At 40.3% G+C, this 20507-nt stretch overlaps 1 protein-coding gene across 1 annotated transcript in view; it reads right to left on the bottom strand.

Moving 5' to 3' along the window:
• Positions 1-2294: 2294 nt before the first annotated feature.
• Positions 2295-20507, bottom strand: part of BPTF (bromodomain PHD finger transcription factor) — a 172971-nt gene continuing 154758 nt past the window's right edge. Inside the window, exons 28-32 of the mRNA XM_042783542.1 lie at positions 16181-16488; positions 12241-12433; positions 11404-11488; positions 6961-7147; positions 2295-2331 (exon numbers count right to left, since the gene is read on the bottom strand). Of these exons, the coding sequence (XP_042639476.1) occupies positions 2295-2331; positions 6961-7147; positions 11404-11488; positions 12241-12433; positions 16181-16488 (810 nt within the window). The remainder of the gene's footprint in view (positions 2332-6960; positions 7148-11403; positions 11489-12240; positions 12434-16180; positions 16489-20507) is intronic.

Genomic DNA, 20507 nt, shown 5'->3' with positions numbered 1-20507 from the left:
AAGAATGTATTTTTTTCCTTCAAAAATTACTTTTGAAAGACTAAAACTCTGTAATTGATAAAACTATAAAATGTCTTTATGTATTTATATGGTGATAAAAAACTGCAAAAGGCTTTGAACCATTAAATACATGTAGGAAATTAACATCTTCCTAGTATGAGGATTCCCATAAATTCACCTTTTATGTACAATTTGGCAATACCAACAGCTACAGAAAATACGGCATCAACCAACCAACCATTGTTTCATTAGAAACGGCACCAAATCCAATGTCAAAAACATTACTTTATTTTTCTAGGATGAAATGTCCTATTCCGTACAAAAAGAACTCCTTAGAACTTGCCACAATTTGTTAAAAACAGCAATCTACTGCCTACAGGTAGGGAGGGTCTTTCTGCAACAAGCTTTCAATTATAAGCCAGTACCTATTTATAAATGAATAAATACAACAGAAATACTGTGGTGTGATGAGATGCAGAATAATTTTATAATTCACTAAAATGTAGAATTCTTGCATCAGCACAATGCATACAATATGTAGCATTTTTTTTTAAAAGGACAAAATAACCTATATTCAGCTACTTTCATCTTAGTATTTTAAGCAAAAACTTTTGTTTCCATATTGAGCAATTAGTCTCTTTAGTTTGTAAGCATAGGTTTAAGCGACATCTTTACGTACAAAAAGGAACGGGCTTCATTAGATAAAATTAATTTGGAATCACCTGTACACCTGAGCCTGTAATAAGGAAAAACTGGACCTGCAGCAATGCCTTGAAGAAACTAAGGTCTGGGAAAGGTCTTGCATAGCAGGGTAATATTAAACAGAGGGAAACTTCTTAAAAACCAAAATTAGGTAAATTCTAGAACTTGGTAGGTCAAAGCTAGTAAGAATCAGTGCAAAATCTAGTAAAATTTTTGCTACACTGCATAATCCAACTATGGTGGACTTGTGAGAAGCTTATCATTACAACGCAGCAACACACCGTGTAAGGTTAGAACAGTGAAAGAAAACATACACACCGCACAGCTCCCTCTGTTGTGTCCTACTACTTACACTTCTTTTCCTTATGGAGGGAAATAACCCCCAAAACAAAAAACCAATCGACAACAAAAAACCAAAAAGGGCGAGGGCATATAAGCCACCCCGCCGTTCATTCATGTTAGCAGCTGTAGCTCACGGTGATCACTTGCCTGGCATCGTAGAATGTCCGATGGAGGCAGTGTGTCCTGCCACACTCCCTTTATCATCAGTATGATTAATCACTGCAACGGGATCAGCAGCCCTACATTGTTGGTTGCAGTGCTGACTCAACACTGGAGTGTCCTGGAGAAAGCCAGGTACAGTCAGGCCCGACTGCCTTTTCTTTCTCTGTCAGCCCTCCCTCTCCCCACAGGCTCACAGGTAACAGGACAGCACATTCAGAGACACCTACAGCTGTGGGAGAAAAATGATCTCCATTTATTTTGTTTCATATACATCCATAGTTGAATTTTAATACAAAAAGAAAAAAATTAGAATCTGACAAATGTTTACAAACAAGATACCTTCAAATAGATTTTACTCATTTTAGCCTGGTGCAGAGTAACTGACAAACTGTACTGTTACAGTCAAGGCAACAGAGTCTGTAGTCCAGGACCTCTCAGCCCAGCCTTTATGCAAGCTTCATTTTTATCTACCATGAACAATAAACTCATTGTTGATTCCCAGTTGTGTGTGTGCACATGTGTACATAGCAGCTCCTTTCATAGAAAGAAAAGACATCTAGAGGTCGTCTTGTACTTTTACCTACAGGAATCATGATAAGATACAGGATGGATTACATGGAACCGGGGCTGGATTTTATAAGAAAAAATAATTAGCTGACAAACGAGGGCAGCAATAAAAAAGCGTCTTTTTTGCAACAATAAATAAATACAGTCAAAAGTTTTCTGAGAGACTCTAAACCAGCTTCTTCACTGAAGAGCAGACGTGGCATTTCCATGGAGTTACACTTGACCCCATATTTTTTTTTTTTCTTGCTTTTTTTTTCTCAATAAACAGAGGTTTCCCGCTTCTGCCACAATAGTAAAACCATTTGATCTTGACAAGATAATGGTGTCATTGACTTTGCTTTTCCCTTGTCCGTTGGACAAAATTGGCCAAGAATACAATTGGACTGTTATGACCAATAAAAACGAAGTTTAGGTCAAGTCTTGTCAGGATAAACTGACTAAGAATTTCTGGCTCCTTAATTTAAAATAGTTCAGACGACCAGATTCTTGCTGTGTTCTCTGTTCGGTTAACATGCTGAACTTTAAGAAGCTGAGGACTGGAGTTTGTTGTTATGAGACCTACAGAATACAGAAAAAAGGGAACAATTAAGCACCGTTCATTTTGGAGAACAATGGCACTTTATGTGGGTGCCAAGGTCAGCCAGGCTGCGGGGAAGCAGCCACGTTCTTTCACTCACCCTTGGCAAGCAGATCTAAGAGAACAAGGAAGAAAAATGTAACCTATAATATTAAAAAAAATTTCCCTGTACAGTATGTAGTAATTCACTTATATATTTTTTTCCCTTCTAATAACGATTACAACATTTTTAGCCAAAAAGGTAAGTAACGACATTTACAGAAGCATTACCACTGTGGTAAAAGATGCACATATGTCTGTGCGTGCGTGTGAACAAGCATACAATTTATATTGATGTGGGGACTATGAGAAAAATAAATCTGTTAAAAGAAATATAGTAGCAATACTAAAAATCACACTTTCCTATTAAAGTCCAGAGAGTCTCCTTCCTAGTTTCACAGTTTTAGTCACAACTTTTTTAGTAAACCAAGTTACTGTATAGTGGCCAGGACTATGCTAAAGTACTTTATATTGGAATAGCAGATAAACACAATACACCAGGATCTTACAATTTTTAAATACATTGTTTGACGTAGCTGCTAGAATTAATTGTTTACCACTATACATCTTCCTTAACATTAAAAAAATGGTATTAACTGGTCTGAACATTTCTGGGGCAATATTTGAGTCAGGGAATCCTGAAGTGCATACAACAGAGTGGCCCCAACATCCAGTTCTGATTCCAGTTAAACATTCAGACTAAAGGTATCACAACCTAGAAGAAGAGAAAGAACACGGATGGTATGATTGACAAATTACAGCAAAGAGTAGCCAAGAGAACAATGTGCAAACAATGCTAGAGATCATGAATTAAACATGGAGAAAACATGGCCAAGACAATACTGGAAACCCGTAAATAAATCAAACCCCAGCAATCGACTACTCACATGCTTCATTCTGCCTTAAATCTGGAAATCAACAGAAAATTCCCTGAAAAGGTGACAGTCAGTTGCCTTGAGACAATTCTTCACATTTCAATTTTATTTAAGCAGATCTGAGCCAACTTCTCAATTCTGCTTCCATGTTCTTTAATGAGAATCATGTAAAACCGACTCTAATAAAAAGGCACAGGAAATAACCAGATGGCAAGATATCCCAAAGGGCCTTTACTGTGCAGACCCAGCCTCTGGGCTGCCTCCTTTCCTTCCCCAAATTCCTTGTTTGGCCACAGACCCCGAACACAGGTGCTTTCCTCGCCTCCATCAGCAGCTGCTGGGGTTCTGTCTGCAAGCCTTGAAGCAGAGTGGGATCCGAACCCCCCGGCTTCTCCCTTTACAGTTTCTGCCAAAGGTTAGACCCTTCCTATTTAAAAACTTGAGAAATTTAATCAAGTAATCAATGTATATGGTAAAAATCAAAGAATGCAGAGGGCTTCAAATGAAAAGCTACATGGTCCTCTGTCCTACCCTCACTCACCTCCTAAAGATCCATCACTTTGAACTCTTTATACTTTTGGTTCGTTGGGTAGTGAGATTTTTATGCTGCTATTTCTTATTTGATCAACTTTAGTTGTTTAAACTCTAGCATGGCAGATGAGGCCTGGGCTACTTAACCATTCTCCCACCTCCCTTCTCAAGGCAAATTTTAAATTCTGCTCTGATTTTAATGCACCTCAACTTTTATTCTGTGAACTACAGTTAATGGTAGGAGCTCTGGTAGTGTACTGCTTAAGGCACTTGACTGCTAACCAGAAGGCTGGCGGTTCAAACCTACCAGCCACTCCTTGGAAGGAAGGTCGGACAGTCTACTTCGGTGGAGATACTGCCTCGGAAACCCAAGGAGGGGTCGCTATGAGTCAGGTCTGACTTGACGGCACATAACAACAACAACATAGTTATTGGTTGACTCTCGACTTTTCAAGTTCCTGATACTATTGTTGTTCTTTTCACCTGTCTGCCTCCATTTCCTATATTGTTATTCGTGCTTTGATATGATCAGACTGGCAACATGATGTTCTGTTCCAGAATTCAAGTTTTCCCTGCTTTGTCTATAAGCTGACTCTAAAAGATGAAAATCAATGTAATATGCAGTTTCTATGGCTATGCCAATATTTCTCTCTATAGCAGCTAGTCATTTCTAATATGGCATTTCCTTCTGTTTTTTTCCCCCCCAATTTTTATTGTGATTTGGGTGAAAGTTTACAGAGCAAATTCATTTTCCATACAGCAGTTTACATACACTTTGTCTCATGACATTGACTGCAATTTTCCACAGTGCAACAGCTCTCTTCCCACTTCCTCCCCACAGTTACCTCTTTCCTGTGTCTGTTCCTCCCATGAACTTCTTGGCTTTTTGTGGGGTTTATAACTGCTTTTTTAAATTCATTATTAGCCTTCCATTACTCTGTCTTAAACAAATCATCTGATGTATGACTTTCTCTTCCCCAGACATCTCCTGTCCCCTCGGGAGCCCTCCGTTCCCACTCCAACGTGCATCTGCTGGCAGAGAATTCTCATGGCCTTCTTTTGCATCCTCTCTTTCCTGGATCCAAGGTCTTTCACTCTTTTGATTTACATATTTGTGAAAGCACATCTTAAAATAACTTGGTAAGAAAAGAAATGGAAGAAGTCTTTTCTGAGTCCTTACGTGGCTGAAAATGCATTTATTCTGTGTCTACACCTGATTGCTTGGTTGGACAGAGACCTTTAGGCTGCAAATGATTTTCCTCACACTTGTGGATCTATTCCTCCACAATCATCTAGCAGTCCATGCTGTAGTGGAAATCTGATACTGGTCTAATTAACACTCAATACTTCCTAGGTGACCTACTTTATCCTCTTTGGAAGCTTCTACCCACCACCACCCACTGTTGTCAAGTTAATTCCACTCATAGTGACCCTACAGGACAGAGTAAAAGCTGTGCCCTGTGGTCTCCTAGGCTGTAACTCTTTATGGAAGCAGACTGCCACATCTTTCTCCCGCAGCACTACTTTATAAACCAAAAAGCCCAAACTCACTGCCGGTGAGTTGACAGGTAACCTATTTTATCCTCTTTAGGAGCTCTTACGACCTTCTTTTATCCTTGGCGTTTTACAGTGATCTGTATCAACTGTTCCCCTGTCCACCAGGGAGGAACGTGAGCTTCACGGACAGCAGGGCTTTATTTTATTCATTGCTTAGTTCCCAGTTCTGGCACACAGCAGGTTCTCAAAAACCATATGCTGAATAAATGAAGTCTGGAGATTCAGAAGACAGAGTGGATTAATGTCTTTTGACATTAAACTTTTAAAGCTTACATTTAAAGTTTTAAAGCTAACAGATTAACAGACAGGGGATAATACAAATGGGTCAGTCGCAGAGATTTTGTAAAGGTTCTAGGTCTATAGCTAGCCAACCTTTCTTCCTTTCGTTTCTTGTTTCTAGCTTATTCTTTTGCTGAGAAAGTGACTGGATTCTTGCGATGGGTTTGTGTCCTGCACTTTGATTTTATGTAAACAGACTTTAAAATACAGCTCTGGGTAACCATCTATGTTGCTTCAGGAGACGAGACAGAAAGTACTACAGATGCTCCTCACGGAAGAGCAACCATGTCGAGCACTGTTTCCTACGTCTTGGTACGCAGAGTCCCCGAGGAGACCATTAGATACAGGTGCTCAAGCCCCAGCCCGGCCCAGGTCTGCTCGCTCTGAATCTCTGGGGTCAGTGACTTTGAGTGTAGGTGCGATGTGCAGGGTGGGGGGTCATTAATCCCAAGGGGTATAGGGTGGTGGCAGCTACCACAGGAACAGAAAACAGGCCTCTGTTGGAAGGAAGAAAAATCATGGTCTTGAGAAGGGTTGCTGAGGTTCAGAAACAGAACGGGAGGCGAAAATAACCGAACTCCACACAACGTAGCTCGATGCTTTTATGTTACTAGAGGTGCCAAGAAAAAGATCTCTGGACTGAGGTTAACTCCCAGCTTGGCTCACAGAGAAATTATCCAGAACTTTTATTTTACAGATAACAGCAAGCATGAACTAAGGAGAAAAGATTGTAAACTCCTCGTGTATGGTCCCCATCCCATAGTACCTTTGAGATCAGTCATGTTTATGGTTCTCCAATCCCCTAATGGAGCTCTGGTAGCGTAGTGCTTAAGGCACTTAACTGCTAACCAGAGGGCTGGTGGTTCAAACCCACCAGCCACTCCTCGGAAGGAAGGCTGGGCAATCTACTTCCATAGTGGTACTGCCTCGCAAATCCAAGGAGGGGTCGCTATGAGTCGGGTCTGACTCCACGGCACATAAAAACAACAGTAAACAACAATCCCCTAATGAGGATGTAAATGCAGCAAGAGCTTGGTCTTATTATACTTGGCCGTGCCCTGTGTCATTTAAGATAATACCTTGCATTCTGTAAACATTCAATAAATGCTTTTTCAATTAAAAAAAAAAAGTTTTTAAGTAAATAAAAGATAAATCCAGCAATTTCTCACTGTTATATCTGCCCATTGGTCTTTAGTAGTGTATCATATGGTAGATTCTTGATTTTTTAAAAGATTCTTGGTTTTAAGATCTAAACTGACCACACACTGCATAGACAGGATAGAATTGGAGCCACTGAATTAATTCAGAACACGGGACACATGTGCTCACCTGCTAGCTTTGAATCCTTTTAATTTCTGTACAAAGAATGATTCAAGAACTTCTGCACACTGGTAAAAAGGGGAGTCACTTGGATTGTAGTAACGGCAGTTATCAAAAATTTTGGTCATATCCGCCACAAATTCCGTCAACCTTTCATAATATCGTCTTTGTACTCTCTCTTCCATGGTGGCAAGGTCTTAAAAACACAAATGCACAGCAAGATCAAAGCTTTAAGGTTATTCCAACACAACTGTGAATATTCCTGGCACTTGCAACATAACTAACAAGAATATCTATTTCTTGTCCAAGCAGCCCTGGAGCTGAGCCAGCCCGGCACTGGAGGCTTGTCTGGCAATTAACAAAGAGAACAGGAGCACTTTCTGGATTTGTTTTGGATTGGGGGGTCTGCCATATAAATCCTGGCTACTGTTAAGAAAGTTTTGTTTTTCTTACACTTTTGGTTAACTATATATGGCAGCTCGTTACTCAACTGGTTGCAATACAGGAAACCACACCAACATGTCATCGATGCATATCTAACTACACTCCACTTTTACATGCAAACACTTAAGGATGCTGCATGTGCAAACAGAAGGTGGCCATCCCGGAATTAAGATAAAAATCTCTGCACTACTGGTCTTGTGATCCTTGCTCTGGACTTTAATAACATCACTTTCTTTATTTTTACTATTTGTGACAAATGATACTGATGGTAACGATATAATGCTTGTACTTAAAGTAAACTGAAGGGGAAAACATGAACTGATATGAATAAAAACATTAGTAGGTAACAGTATGCAGGAATGGGAAAAATGCTGAGGGTGTCACACATGTCAATGCTTTGGAATACGCTAAGTTAAACCTGCCTGAAATAACATTAATACTTAGGAGAAAGTTCTGTTTAAAGGAAATTCAGTTCACAATTTTACATAAAATCTGGGAGCATTAACGGGCCAGTGAAAATGTAATTCCAAATGAAATCTCAAAGATGTTTACTTTGGAATGAAAAAAAAAAAAAAAAATTAAAGGGACTTCCAAAAAAAAAAAAAGCAAGCTCAAGAATATCTGTGAAATATTTGAAAAATAAAATGGGAGAGAATTTAACCAATTAGTTATTGACAAATATTATTAACTATGACAATGAGAGGTGTGGCTTTGTGCAGGATGACACAGACATCAATGAACTGAAGCCACAATTGGGGAAGACCTAACTATTTGGTGGAAGATTTCATGTATGCTGATGATGGCATTTCAAATCAGTAGGGAAAAGAAAATTCATTAATAAACAAGAGTTGGCCAACTGGCTACATGTCTGGAAAAAAAATTCTATCTTATACTATATGCCAAAATAAGTCTAAGTGGATTAAAACTTAAGGGCAAAAAATTAAAACCATAAAAAATACCAGGATAACACACAAATAAAACCCACTGCCACTGAGTCGATTCTAATTCATTGTGACCCTAAAGGACAGAGTAGAACTGTCAGTTTACAAGGCTGTAAATCTTAATGGAAGCAGACGACCTCATCTCATATAAAAAATATTCCCCTCTAAAGAGTGGTAAAAGGAGCACTGGTGGTGCAGTGGGTAAGGCATTTGGCAGCTAACCAGAGGCTGGCGGGTCAACCCACCAGCTGTTCCAAGGGAAATCTCCTGAGATTTATAGCCTTGGAAACTCAGTGGGGATCGTTATGATTTGGAACCGACTTGATGGCAGTGGGCTTTTCAACAGTGGTAATACCCAATGTTTCAAGACAAACATTGGAGAAAAAGGGCCAGGTATGCGCTATTAGGAACAGGTGTGAACTACCAACCTTCTAGTTATCAGCCAATGCCTTAACCACTGCGCCACCAGAGCTCCTGCTAGGGTAACAGATAGGTGAGTATTTATATACACTGGGGATGGGGCAAAAGACTTGTGAGCATGGCACCACAGGCAAAATTCATTATGATCAGCACATCTGAATCCAGTGATGTTCAAAACTACCATATGCCAAAAGCAAAATCAACCCCCTATAAAACTTTCGAACATCCTTAGTTTACAAATAGTTCATCAATATCATTCAGAACAATATGAACATCTCAGGAGAACAACTGGCTGAATACATAAATAGAAAATTCACGTAGAAAAAATTCCAACAGTTAATATGGCTCTAGTTAGCAAAGACATGCCAGGTTAAGCAACCACCTATCTTCGGCCCTGAGAGCAGAGATTACAAATCACAGGACCAATCTATTCAGAGACTACCTCTAGGGGACAGGATGGAAGTGGTGGCAAATTTTACATTTTCCTCTCTACACTTCTTTAACATCTGTACTTTTGTATCAAGCCTAGAATTTTTTAAATAAATAGTTTCAAAGATGAAAAATACTCCCCTCAAAACAGTGGTTAATACCTCATGTTTCAAGAGTGTGGAGAGAAAGGGCATAGTTAGGAAGAACTGGTTCACTGTGCTGGTCTGCAATTTGAAAATGTGGACCACAAGACTAAAAAAGTATACATGCCCCCTTTGACCCTGAAATTCTAATTCTAGGAATTTTCCCAAAGAAAACAAAGAGTGCAGGTAGATATGTGAACAAAGATGAACAACAGAAAAGACCATTAACGGGAGTGACTGAATAAACAGTTTTAATTCCATATAATTAAAGGACCCTAGTGGCACAGTGCCTAAAGCATCTGACTGCTAACCAGGAGGTTGAAACCCACCAGCTGTTCTGTGGAAGGAAGATGAGGCCATCTACTTCCATAGAGATTTACTGCCTCAGAAACCCAATGTGGGGTCATTATAAGTTGGAATCCACTCGATGGCAGTAGGTTTGGTTTTATTCTTTTAATTAAAAGTTATGAAAGTTTTTATCACAGCTGATGTAAGAGAAGGTGCTATCCAGCTAACAATGTGTACTGCAGCTATACAACAAGGTGAGCAATTTAAAATGGTTTCTGTTTAAGAAAACACAAAATTCAGATTCTGTTGGTTTCTTCCTATTCCCAAAAGGAACTACTATTTCCAGTTTATTCTACATTTTTCTACACATTTCTATACATATTTATGCACTCGAAGAAAACATATCATCGTTTACTGCTTAAAACCTAGGTGGTGTTTCAACTTGCACTTTTCTCTCAAGACAGTATCTTGGAGACCTGTATCATTCTCTATATACCTTCAATGATGTTGACTCTGGTGGTTTCAAGAAAAAAAAAAAAAAAAAAAAAAAAGAAAAGAAAACAATCCAGCTCTTCAATAAATGAGTTTTGGTTAAATAAGGTATATTCAATAGGCTATCTAAAGCCACAAAAATCATGTTTGTAAAGACAAATGACAAAGAAAATTATCTACCAGGCAGAAAGCATTTACCACATAATCTCAATTTTGATGCACACAGGCGTGTGGGCACGCACACACACGCACTCAAATTTAAAGGTGGTATCGTCTATAAAGATGGCTTTTTGACTCAGTGAAGAAAAGATGAAAAGTACTTTCATCTCTTTTTCACTCCATTTCCTAAATTTTCTACAATTAACTGTGCTCTTTTTAGAAGTAGAGCAAATCTTTGCATATATACAGTATTTATATAATAAACAGCCCTGGGGGCTTTCTCAAAGGAGACAACACAAATGTGAAGCATGGACGATGGCGGACATCTTCCACCTTCAACACCAGGAGAACAGAGGTAACAACTTAAGTTATTTACATTTGTCTTTGAAGACAGTTTTAACCGAATCCTCATTTACCTCATCCTCCTGTTCTCCCCTCTGGGAAGTCTGTGTCAGACACTAGCGCTCCCCTTTTAGAAATGCTTAGCTAGCTTTTGGAACGCAGTTCTTTCATCAGCTGGAACTTATCTTTTGGCAGCTCTAGAAGCTTTTCTCCATTTGAATTTTTATAATTTCTTTTGCAAATGGATTCTTTTTAAATCACTTACGGCCGTTCATCTTCTTTACAAATGTTATTTATTATTTATTACTGTTTCCTCCTACCCATCCCCTGGGAAATGAGGCTATATACAGTGCACCCGCCAGATTTACTCTCTGTCAAGAAAAAGATGAGGAAGAGGTAACAGGGAAAGACAAGAAGGTCAGACAGACGCCAGCCTGCTCATTGACTTAATTTATCCTTTTACATAGTTGCATAATACTCCGCTGGGTGGATGTATCATTTGATTTAGTTGCTCTTCTACTGGTGGCTATTTAGGTCATTTCTAGTGTATTTGCAATGATAGACATTGGTGTGATGAACAATATACTTGTGTACATGAAATCCACAGACTGCTGGATCCAAGGGTACACACATTTAAACTTTAACAGGCCCTCCTAATTTACCCTCCAAATGGGCCAGGCCAATATATATTTCCACCAGCCCTGCATGAGATGCTCTCGTGATGTATCAATTTGATGGATGAAAAGTATCTGTCAAGACTTCTGCTGAAACTCTGGACTCACTCAAGTACTTACCCATGGGTTCCTTAATCACACCATAATAATCTGGGGCATCGTTGGGATCTACTGGTTCAAGGAAAGGCCAGGCCATCTTATGGGCCTAAAATGAAAAAAAAAACAAAAACACACCAGGCATTGTTAATGTCAGGGTGGAAATACTGATTCCATTTAGGTGTTACAGTTGAGGTAACTGGTCTGAAAGAGTCAAGAGATCTGTAATCTGCTTCCTAATTGATGATCTGCCAACTGAGTCATGTTGAAATTGCAATCATTTCTGTAAAACTGGGGTGGGAGGGGTTCATAGTGTGGAATGCTTATTACTGCCGGTTAATGAAGCAGCAGAGATGTGACATTAAATAACATTCAACCACAGAGGGAGACTACTATTTTCTTTTCACTTCTCTGATTATGACTGTAACTGGGGAAAGGTCCAAACTAGGACTCCATGTCTTGAATACTTCTCTTGACACTTGCTAAGCCTGCAAGCCATCCCCGCCTCCTTTTTATTTTTAGTAAGAGAGGGAAGGCTTTGGCTCAAAGCCTTAGACAAGAATTTGTACCTCACTAGAATTTAATCAAACAGCTTTCTATCTACGGCAGTGAGATAGGTTGAAAACAGTGAGTTATTTTAAATCAAAGTGCTAGATAAACCATGGCTGAGGTGGTGTGTAGGAATGGGAAGCCTCAGGACACTGGCATGTGAAGGACTGAAGTTGGGGAAGCACTTCCCTGGAGAGGTGGGGGTCTGTGACTAAGCGTTCCCTTTGAGATCAGGAAGTTCAAGCCCTGCACGTTTCCCGAGTCACGATGGTTGGTTTCCTCCTCACACCCTACGTCCGAGCGCGCTCTGACCTGTAAGGAGCGCAGCACCCTCTTCAGCCCCTCGTAATCTTTCTCCGTCAGCGGTGTGAGCACTGTCATGGCGTCCTCTGTTGACTGGCACTGTGGACAGACATACTCATCAATGAGCTCTGCCTCACTTTGTAAGATGCCAACGCAGCGCCCGTGGTACCAATTCTGACACCGATCGCAGCCAATATAAAATCTGCAAGATCCGAAATGGAAATGTGAGTTCAGAATAGAGGGGACCATGTTACTTATCATTTACTTCTGAAAGTAATAAAACATGCACCTGAAAACGTGCTAAGAGCCCTGGGGTATAACCAGATTTAGTATTATGGTTGTTTAAATATTCTTGAAGACTGACATTCCAATGTGTTAATTTAGGATTTCTGATGTTAAGAACAAGCAGTAAAAGTTTACTAATGACACTGTAATATTGGGAACCAATTTGAAGAAAAATGTAACATATTTAATTGACTTTAAAGCTCAAAACAAAATAAAAGCAAACATCTTTCAACTGGTACCATATCAGATGGGAAGCTGATATCGGCTCCCCAAATGGGAATTCAAAATCCTATAAGCTAATAACAATCTCAGAGCTTGTAACCCAAATTAGTGTTTTTCTAACCTATAGTAAAGCACACCATTTCAAACACTGATAAAGTCCAAACAAATCAGGCTGTTTAAAATCTCATTAATTGCTGTGTTACGTAATGAAGAGTCAAATCTACCATTAAACTATATTTCCCCCAAGGCATCTAAAACATTCACTAGGAAGCAACATAAACTTTGAAGGGGAGGTAAAGAGGGAAGAAGAGAAAAAAAACTGGGAAGGAATTTGTAATGTAAGTGTATAATATATGCAGAAAAAAAATCTTGCTTTTTAATTAAAAATAAATAACCAGTCAGAGCAGTTTGGCTTCCTAAATGATTAAATAGGATGCTCTTATCAGAACTCACTGCGACTCATCATAAGGTGTTCTGCAGATACAGTACAATTCCTCACTGCTGCCCTCTTGTGCCCGTTTACAATCATTACAGATGTACACATCCATTTTCTTAGCCTCCTTTTCTGTGATGCCAACACATTCTCCATGATACCAGTTAGTACAAAGATCACAGCCAATATAGAACCTAAAAGTATTCACAATGAAAATGACAATGTAGTTGTCATTTTGAGCTGCATGGTACGTAAATCTGTCTTCCCTGTCCTGATTCACTTTCTTACAGGCTGACTTTCTGCAGTGAGGCAGCTAACATCCTAAATGCAACCATTCTGCCCCTGGCAAGCTACAGCATCGGACACGGTCTCAGCGTGGAAACAGAGTCACTCACATCAATTTCAACAAATACACTGTTGAGTGAAATATGAGTCTTTAAAAACATACTGGAATTTGAAAAAAAAAAATAATAAGTAATACACTGATGGTAATGTCTCTCTCTTAATGAATGTGTGTAAAACTTAACAGGCACAAAAACCAAAGCCAAAGAATTGAAGACTTACATCTGTCAAACCTATACTGCAGAAGCCATTTCAATGTCAGGGCTACTTCTTAGATAGGTTTGAAAATGTATCGCACAATTTCAATTTGAAAACAAAGCGAAGCGCCAACACCGAGTAGAAGTGAACACTCTGAGGAACATGCAGGCCAGCCATGTGTGGAAGGTCATGACATGGTATGAGGAGGAAAACTGAGGAAGGCACGTGGAGTCATTCAATTCCTACCAAGTTGTCTAAATAAACGTTGGAATCAAACATTGTCTTCTAACCAGTTGTGACCTAGGTCGGTTGTCAGTGAACATCACGTGTGTGGATACGTGGAGAGTGAGGCCTCGGGAGTTATCTGCATAGCAACTCTGAAGGAGCTGCTTCAATTCAGAACCAGGGATACGGCGTGCAGAGAGGGATGTAAGCACAGTTACTAAAATCGTGAGAGGTTTGAAATAGTATGTGGGAAGGTGGGATGGGACTGTATGGCTGTGCCACTGGGGGAGTCACAAACACTGAACCCTCCAAGAGCTTTTCTGATATGAAATCTTTAATGGCAAACGCTTACTCCGTGTGTCTAATGTGTTGACCGGAGCTGTGAAGGAACGTGAGAAGTCGCATGGGTCAAAGGGATCCAGCTGCCCTTGCTGATACTACTGCCAGCCTACTCTATCTATCAAGGCCTTCGTAGGTCAGTTCACCCAGGAATGGAAGTAGTGTGCAAGCTTCAAACTACCCTGCTTCGTGATGACAATGTAACAGCGGTCCCGGGGCAGTGCTTGGCCCTATGTCATCACTCTTTCTCCCGTGACTCTCCCATGTCCTTCACCGCCGTGGGCTAAGGTTGCTCGAGGCGGTTTGTACATTGCCTCCATCGGGCTGTGGTCTGGCAGTCAGCTTAGGACCTGACTTTCAATTTCTTGTCCCTAGAGTTCCAAACCAGCCTCAGGTTAAACTAGAGTCTGAGAGATTACAAGGTACTCCTAAAAAATCCCCCACTCCTCCCAACTAGAACGTGGCATGAATGAACCTGGAACGCAGGAATGTTAATAATGAAGCTGAAAAAGATGAGGCATCCACGTAATGAAGCCGTCTCAACAGAATGAGCACGCACGCAGGTGGACCTCCTTTTATGCAACTCTGCTGTTCATCAAGTGGTGGGTGAAATGGATTTCTGTAATTTGAAGATTTGAAATAGGCCAAAACAAGTCTTGATAGTTAAAGACAATTCATAAGCAAATCTTTTTGTAGAGGGAGTCAATCAAGTTCTGTAAATCATTTAGTGAATTTTGCTTAAAGTGAGGCACGCTTGTATTAGACAAAGGGAAAAGTCAGTTCATTGGGCTCCACTTTTTACATTATATATAATTCCCAACGAGGAAAGACAATGAAAAGTGAAGAGGCCCAAACTGATCTCAACTGAGTAATGTTTAATTTAACATACAGCTCAATCTACCAACACAAAGTTTTGATCTGGCATTTGCAAAGAGATCATGATTTAGACAGTGCCCCCAAAGCAGCGTCAATGTTGAGACCACAATGGTATTTTATGAATTGCATAGGTGCCCACCTAAAGCAGACACTAACTACTCCTAATTCCAAATGGTCACGTATTTTGGCACAATCAAATGCACTTCTTCGTACTGTGAAAATTATTACAGGTAATTTTGGCTTAAAAAAGCTGGCCAACATTTTAATGCTCAAAATGGAAGCTAAATACTGAGTCAAATGTTAGTAATGACGCCAAAAATGAAACTACACTCATGGATTCGTGTCTCCACACTGCTGCTTCTGTCACCAAACACAAGTCACAACCGTCAAAAGCAGCTGCTCGCTGTGACGCGAATCCAATTTCTGAGGGTCACACTGGAAGAATGGTGACAGGGTCATTTTTTTGGTATTTTTCTGACTTTTGTCCCTAATAAAAAAGTGAGAATTCTGATAAAAATAATATTAAGCTGTGGTAGTCAAATGTAAAAAACACAAAGCTGTTTAAAATGATACAATAAAAGGAACCCCAGCATGTGAACTTGAATTCTCTTCCCCATTGATATGCTGATGGTTTCCAGGACTGAATGCCATCACAGGCTTGGGAGCAGAGCCCAGAAAGGGTGCTCTCCGTCTGAGAAGCAGTAATCATGCCCCTCCCCACCAGACAGCACCACTGACTGGTGGGCATCAACCCAGAGAGGAACAGCAAAGGAGCAACAGAAAGCTTGTTTTTGACAGGAAGGAACATGGCGACAGACCACCAAGACTCATGAGCGCGTGAAATAACACACTTCCCCTTCCTAGTGTCAAGATGAAGGGTCTCGGATGAAAGATCACAGAGGAAGCCCCTTACCCTCGCTTTTGACTATTTTCTCCTAGATTTCTCCCGATCTACTAATCTCTTCAAAATCATCAATCTAACAGCTAAACTGGTGAAGAAACAACTAGAGCTCAAAAAGATCTACTCACTTAGACTCATCATAAGGCGTTTTACAGATACAGTAAAGCTTTGTGTCCTTCTTGGTTTCCTTTGAGGTAGTAGAGATCATTTTCTTCTTCTTGGACTTGGAGCTGGAGTCTCTGTCCTCTTCCCGCTTCCTCTTCTGGGAAACCACAGGTAGCGTGGGTGTGGACAGGAGGCCTGGGTGCTGTGGGGCGGCTGGAGGTGACGGTGGAGGGGCTGGAGGGGCTGCAGACCCCGGGGGTCCTGCAGCCACTGTGGCAGCCTGCGCCAGGTCTCTTTCTTTCTTAAGTTTAAGGTCTTTCTTTAGCTCTTCCTGTTGTCAATGAAATACAAGACTGTCATTAGAATTTGGTAAATGCAAGATCTGGCCAGAGGATATCATGTTACCTCCCTAGCTGAGCTCCCTCCACAGCTGCAGCTTAATGTGAAGGACTCGCAGTGATGCCAAACAAGGTTTTTCTGACGGAATCTTAAACCCAATCAAAATGATTAGAAATAGGAAACGAAGATGACACGACAACTAGAAAGCTGCTAGCGGTCTTTAAAGGAGGTTTGACAGAAAGATGGGCACGTGCCTAAAGGACTGGCCTTCCCAGCTTGCCCACCACCACGTCCTGGTCATTTCAGTCGCTGCCTGGGATGCGCTTTCAAGCGTCCTCATCCACAGGTGCTCTCTTAGGCAGTACACATTCTGTGTCCTCAGAGTGAGACTGAATGTGGCCCTCGACTGGTCTGGTCTATGCAGCAGGGAGCAGGGCGAGGACGGATCAGTCCTGCATGTCACGTCCCCACGTCCAGACAGCAGGACAGGGCCACACTGAGCATCACAGTACTACTACAGATTCTACCATAAATTAAAACCCTTACTTTTTTCCATGTAAAGTATTTCCTGCAAACACTCCTGTTACCCAGTTCAACAACTGATTCAAGCAAATTCCACTTCCCCTGCGAGGGGGGGGGGGCACCGCTTTGATTGGCATTCATGAATAAGAGCTTGGTGTACATGAATCATAGCTATGATCAAGAATATTTCTTACAAGCTGAGGCAATTATAAATTATTCTCTCGCCCAACAAAATTCAGAGTTATATTCAGAGTTAGAATCATTTTGCACATGTGAATAGTGTATTCCAAGTACCAGAGGTTTACGGAGGTGGAGGCCCTGTTTTCTTTATTCAGGTGAAAGAGGAGATAAGAGGAGAAAACAATTAAACCCAGGCTCTTAAAAAGCAGACTGGGAGCTGTCACTTAGGATTCCGACACCACTTTTGCCGGGAGGAACTCTGGTGCTGTAGTGGTTATGCCATCTGCCTGCTAACCAAAAAGCTTGGTAGCTCAAACCCAGCAGCCACTCTACAAAAGACAGACGGAGCAGTCTGCTTCCATAAAGATCTACAGCCTTGGAAACCCAACGGGGGTCATTATGAGTCAGAATTGACTTGATGGCAGTGAGTTCGGTCTGGTTTCTGCCATTATGGTAGGTTCACTTAAGAGAAACGGAGTAGTTTACTAGCAGCAAAATGGCTGCTTTTAAAGGCTAATTTAAATGAGTTCCTAAACCTACAGGAGTTATACAGATTCAAAGTAGACACTTCATGGAGAGGTCTATGAACAGAAAACAAAATAAAATCATTTCCAGGATTTGCCTAGAGATGAGTCTGCGGATATCTGGAAAACGAGCCGTTCTACCCAGGACCTTCTTACCGCTGCAGACCCCTCCCCCGTCCGTGCCCTTGACCCACCCTTGCTGCATCAGTAACAACACCTACATTGGTATCTTCCTAGCTTTGAAATATCACAGAAATTCTAACAAATAAACCCGAACGCCCCTGGTTCACAGCCTATTTTCTTCATCTAAAATCTAGAGAGCCTCCAAAAAACTTACTACCGTCAAGTCGTTTCTGACTCATAGCGACCCCTCCTTGGGTTTCCGAGGTAGTTATCTCTATGGAAGTGGACTGTCCAGTCTTCCCTCCAAGGAGTGACTGATAGGTTTGAACTGCCAGTCTTCTGGTTAGCAGTCAAATATCTTAGGGACTGTGCCACCAGAGCTCCCCTAGAGTCCAGTGAGAAGATAAACTGTGTAACTAATTATTCAACAGTCCTTTTCTATTTAAAAACAGCCCTTTTCTATTTAAAAAGAGTCTAATTTTTTTAACCAGAGAAGAAAAAAAAGAAAATCTTGAGTTTTGTTTTTCCTAATTTATACGCTGTGTTTGTATCAGAAAACCAAAACCAGCTGCTGCTGAGTCAATTCCGACTCAGTGACCCCTCCGCGTCACAGCAGAGATGTGGTCGCTGGGTTTTCAGTGTCTGGTTGTTTAGAAGTCAACTGCCAGGCCTTTCTTCTGCAGTGCCTCTGGATGCACCCAAATGACCAACCTTTGGGTTAGCAGCCGAGCACTTAACTGTCTACACCACCCAGGACTCTGTTTATAACATAAGAGATGGATTTTAGAAAAACCAGGATGGTCAAGTGGTTTAGTGAGTTCACACTTTCATCAGCTCCCGACCCCTCCTTCAAGCATACACCAACGATAAACACCCAAAACCAAACCCACTGCCATCGGTTTGATCCTGACTCATAGTGACCCTACAGGACAGAGTAGAACTGCCCCCCAGGTTTCCAAGGCTGTGAATCTTTATGGAGGCAGACTGTCACATCTTTCTGCCATGAAGTGGCTGGTGTGTTCAAACTGCTGACCTTTTTGGTTGGTAGATGAATGCCTTGACCACTGTACCACCAGAGCTCCTTATACCATTGGCAGTAAAATACAAAAAAAGAGAAAACTGAAATAACCCAACCATACTTGAATAAGATATAAATATCTCTATGGAACAGCTAGATAAGTAACACCGAACAAGGCTAAAGCTGCAGGCAGGCTGTGTTCGGGAAGCAGACCAGGAAGTGTCAAGAGGACTAAGGAGGCTGAGTGTTTGGTAGGTGCCAGGAGCAGGCTCACTGCTAGACATTAGGGGCTGGCTGAGAGCAAACAAACACGAGATCCCTCCCACTCAAAGTAAGCTTACAAAAGCCAAAAGCAATGACAAAACGCCAAACCAATGACAACATGTAATGTGAAAAAAGATAACCAACAAGATCAGTAATTAAACCTGAATTCACGCCATATGAAATTAACGTACAGAACAACAATCTGACACAAACTTTATACTATATACGTTTGAAATATTCAAGCAAATATAGGCATGTTATATTAAAAAAGAGAATAAGACATTGTTTTATTAAAAAAAAAAAACAAGCCAAAATGATATAAGAACAGGAAGAGGTACCCAATCACATCTCTTGAAAATAAAAGATTAAATCATTATAATGAAAAATAATTTTAAAAACAAACATGCCTACTGATTGTTGTCTTTTAAAGCAAAGTGCCTTGGCAGCAAAATATTAATTATGCTAATTAAAATACAGGCAAGTCCCCACATTACAAACACTTTTCCATTTTCCATTCCTAAGTCTGTCTTTAAGTTGAATTTTGTATGGTTCATATCTAACGTCAGTTAGTCAAATGTTTATCTTAGTATACAATATATAGTGTACCCTTCTATGCATAAAACATTAAAGAAACACTTCTAGATTCACTAAAACATATATTAACATAACACAGTAATAATAATAATAATAATGCTTTGATGTGTGTTGCAAAGTAGCACTAGTTATTATTACAAATCATTGCATGTACCTTGATTTTTTTTTTAAATAGGGTTGGTTCGTAGGGAAGTGGGACACTCATAACCCAGGGGCTGCCTGTAATGCTGGGCATCTTCTTGTTTAAAGTGTAACTTTTCTTCCTCATTAGATAAATAATACACTGTCAAAAATAACACCAAAGTTTTACAACAGAATATTTGCAGCAGAACAATTTTTCAATAATTTTCAACACAGAAAAATGTCTAGTATGTTTGTGATTGTTTATGTATAAAATATCTGTATATGAATACATACATTAAAAACAATACACAAAAACATATTCTCAAATTATTTAAAAATGATTAGGTGGTGAAATTATAGATTATTATTATTTTGTTTGCCAAGGTAACTTCTTTGAAGGGTAACATTTGAATGTACATGTAATGCAATATTCACTTTAAAACTCTATTTTATTGCCAAGTTATTTATACGTAAAGGATACAGACTGTCAGTTCTCTATCCTTCAATATTTTCCCCATATGAAGTGGAAGCAGCGTATGGCACATCTTAAATGCTAAATCAATATGCGTTTGTTGAGTAAGAAGCACGGTGCCTGCTAACTGAAGGGTCTGAGCCCACTGACCAGCTCTTCCAGAGAAAGACCTGCAATCTGCCCCGTAAACA

The sequence above is a fragment of the Orycteropus afer genome, unplaced genomic scaffold (assembly GCF_000298275.1).
Source record: "Orycteropus afer afer isolate SDZICR_OR568_19922 unplaced genomic scaffold, OryAfe1.0 scaffold00018, whole genome shotgun sequence".
In the NCBI taxonomy this organism is placed as follows: domain Eukaryota; kingdom Metazoa; phylum Chordata; class Mammalia; order Tubulidentata; family Orycteropodidae; genus Orycteropus; species Orycteropus afer.
The sequence above is the reverse complement of the archived record's forward strand: the minus strand, read 5'-3'. Positions and strand labels throughout refer to the sequence as shown.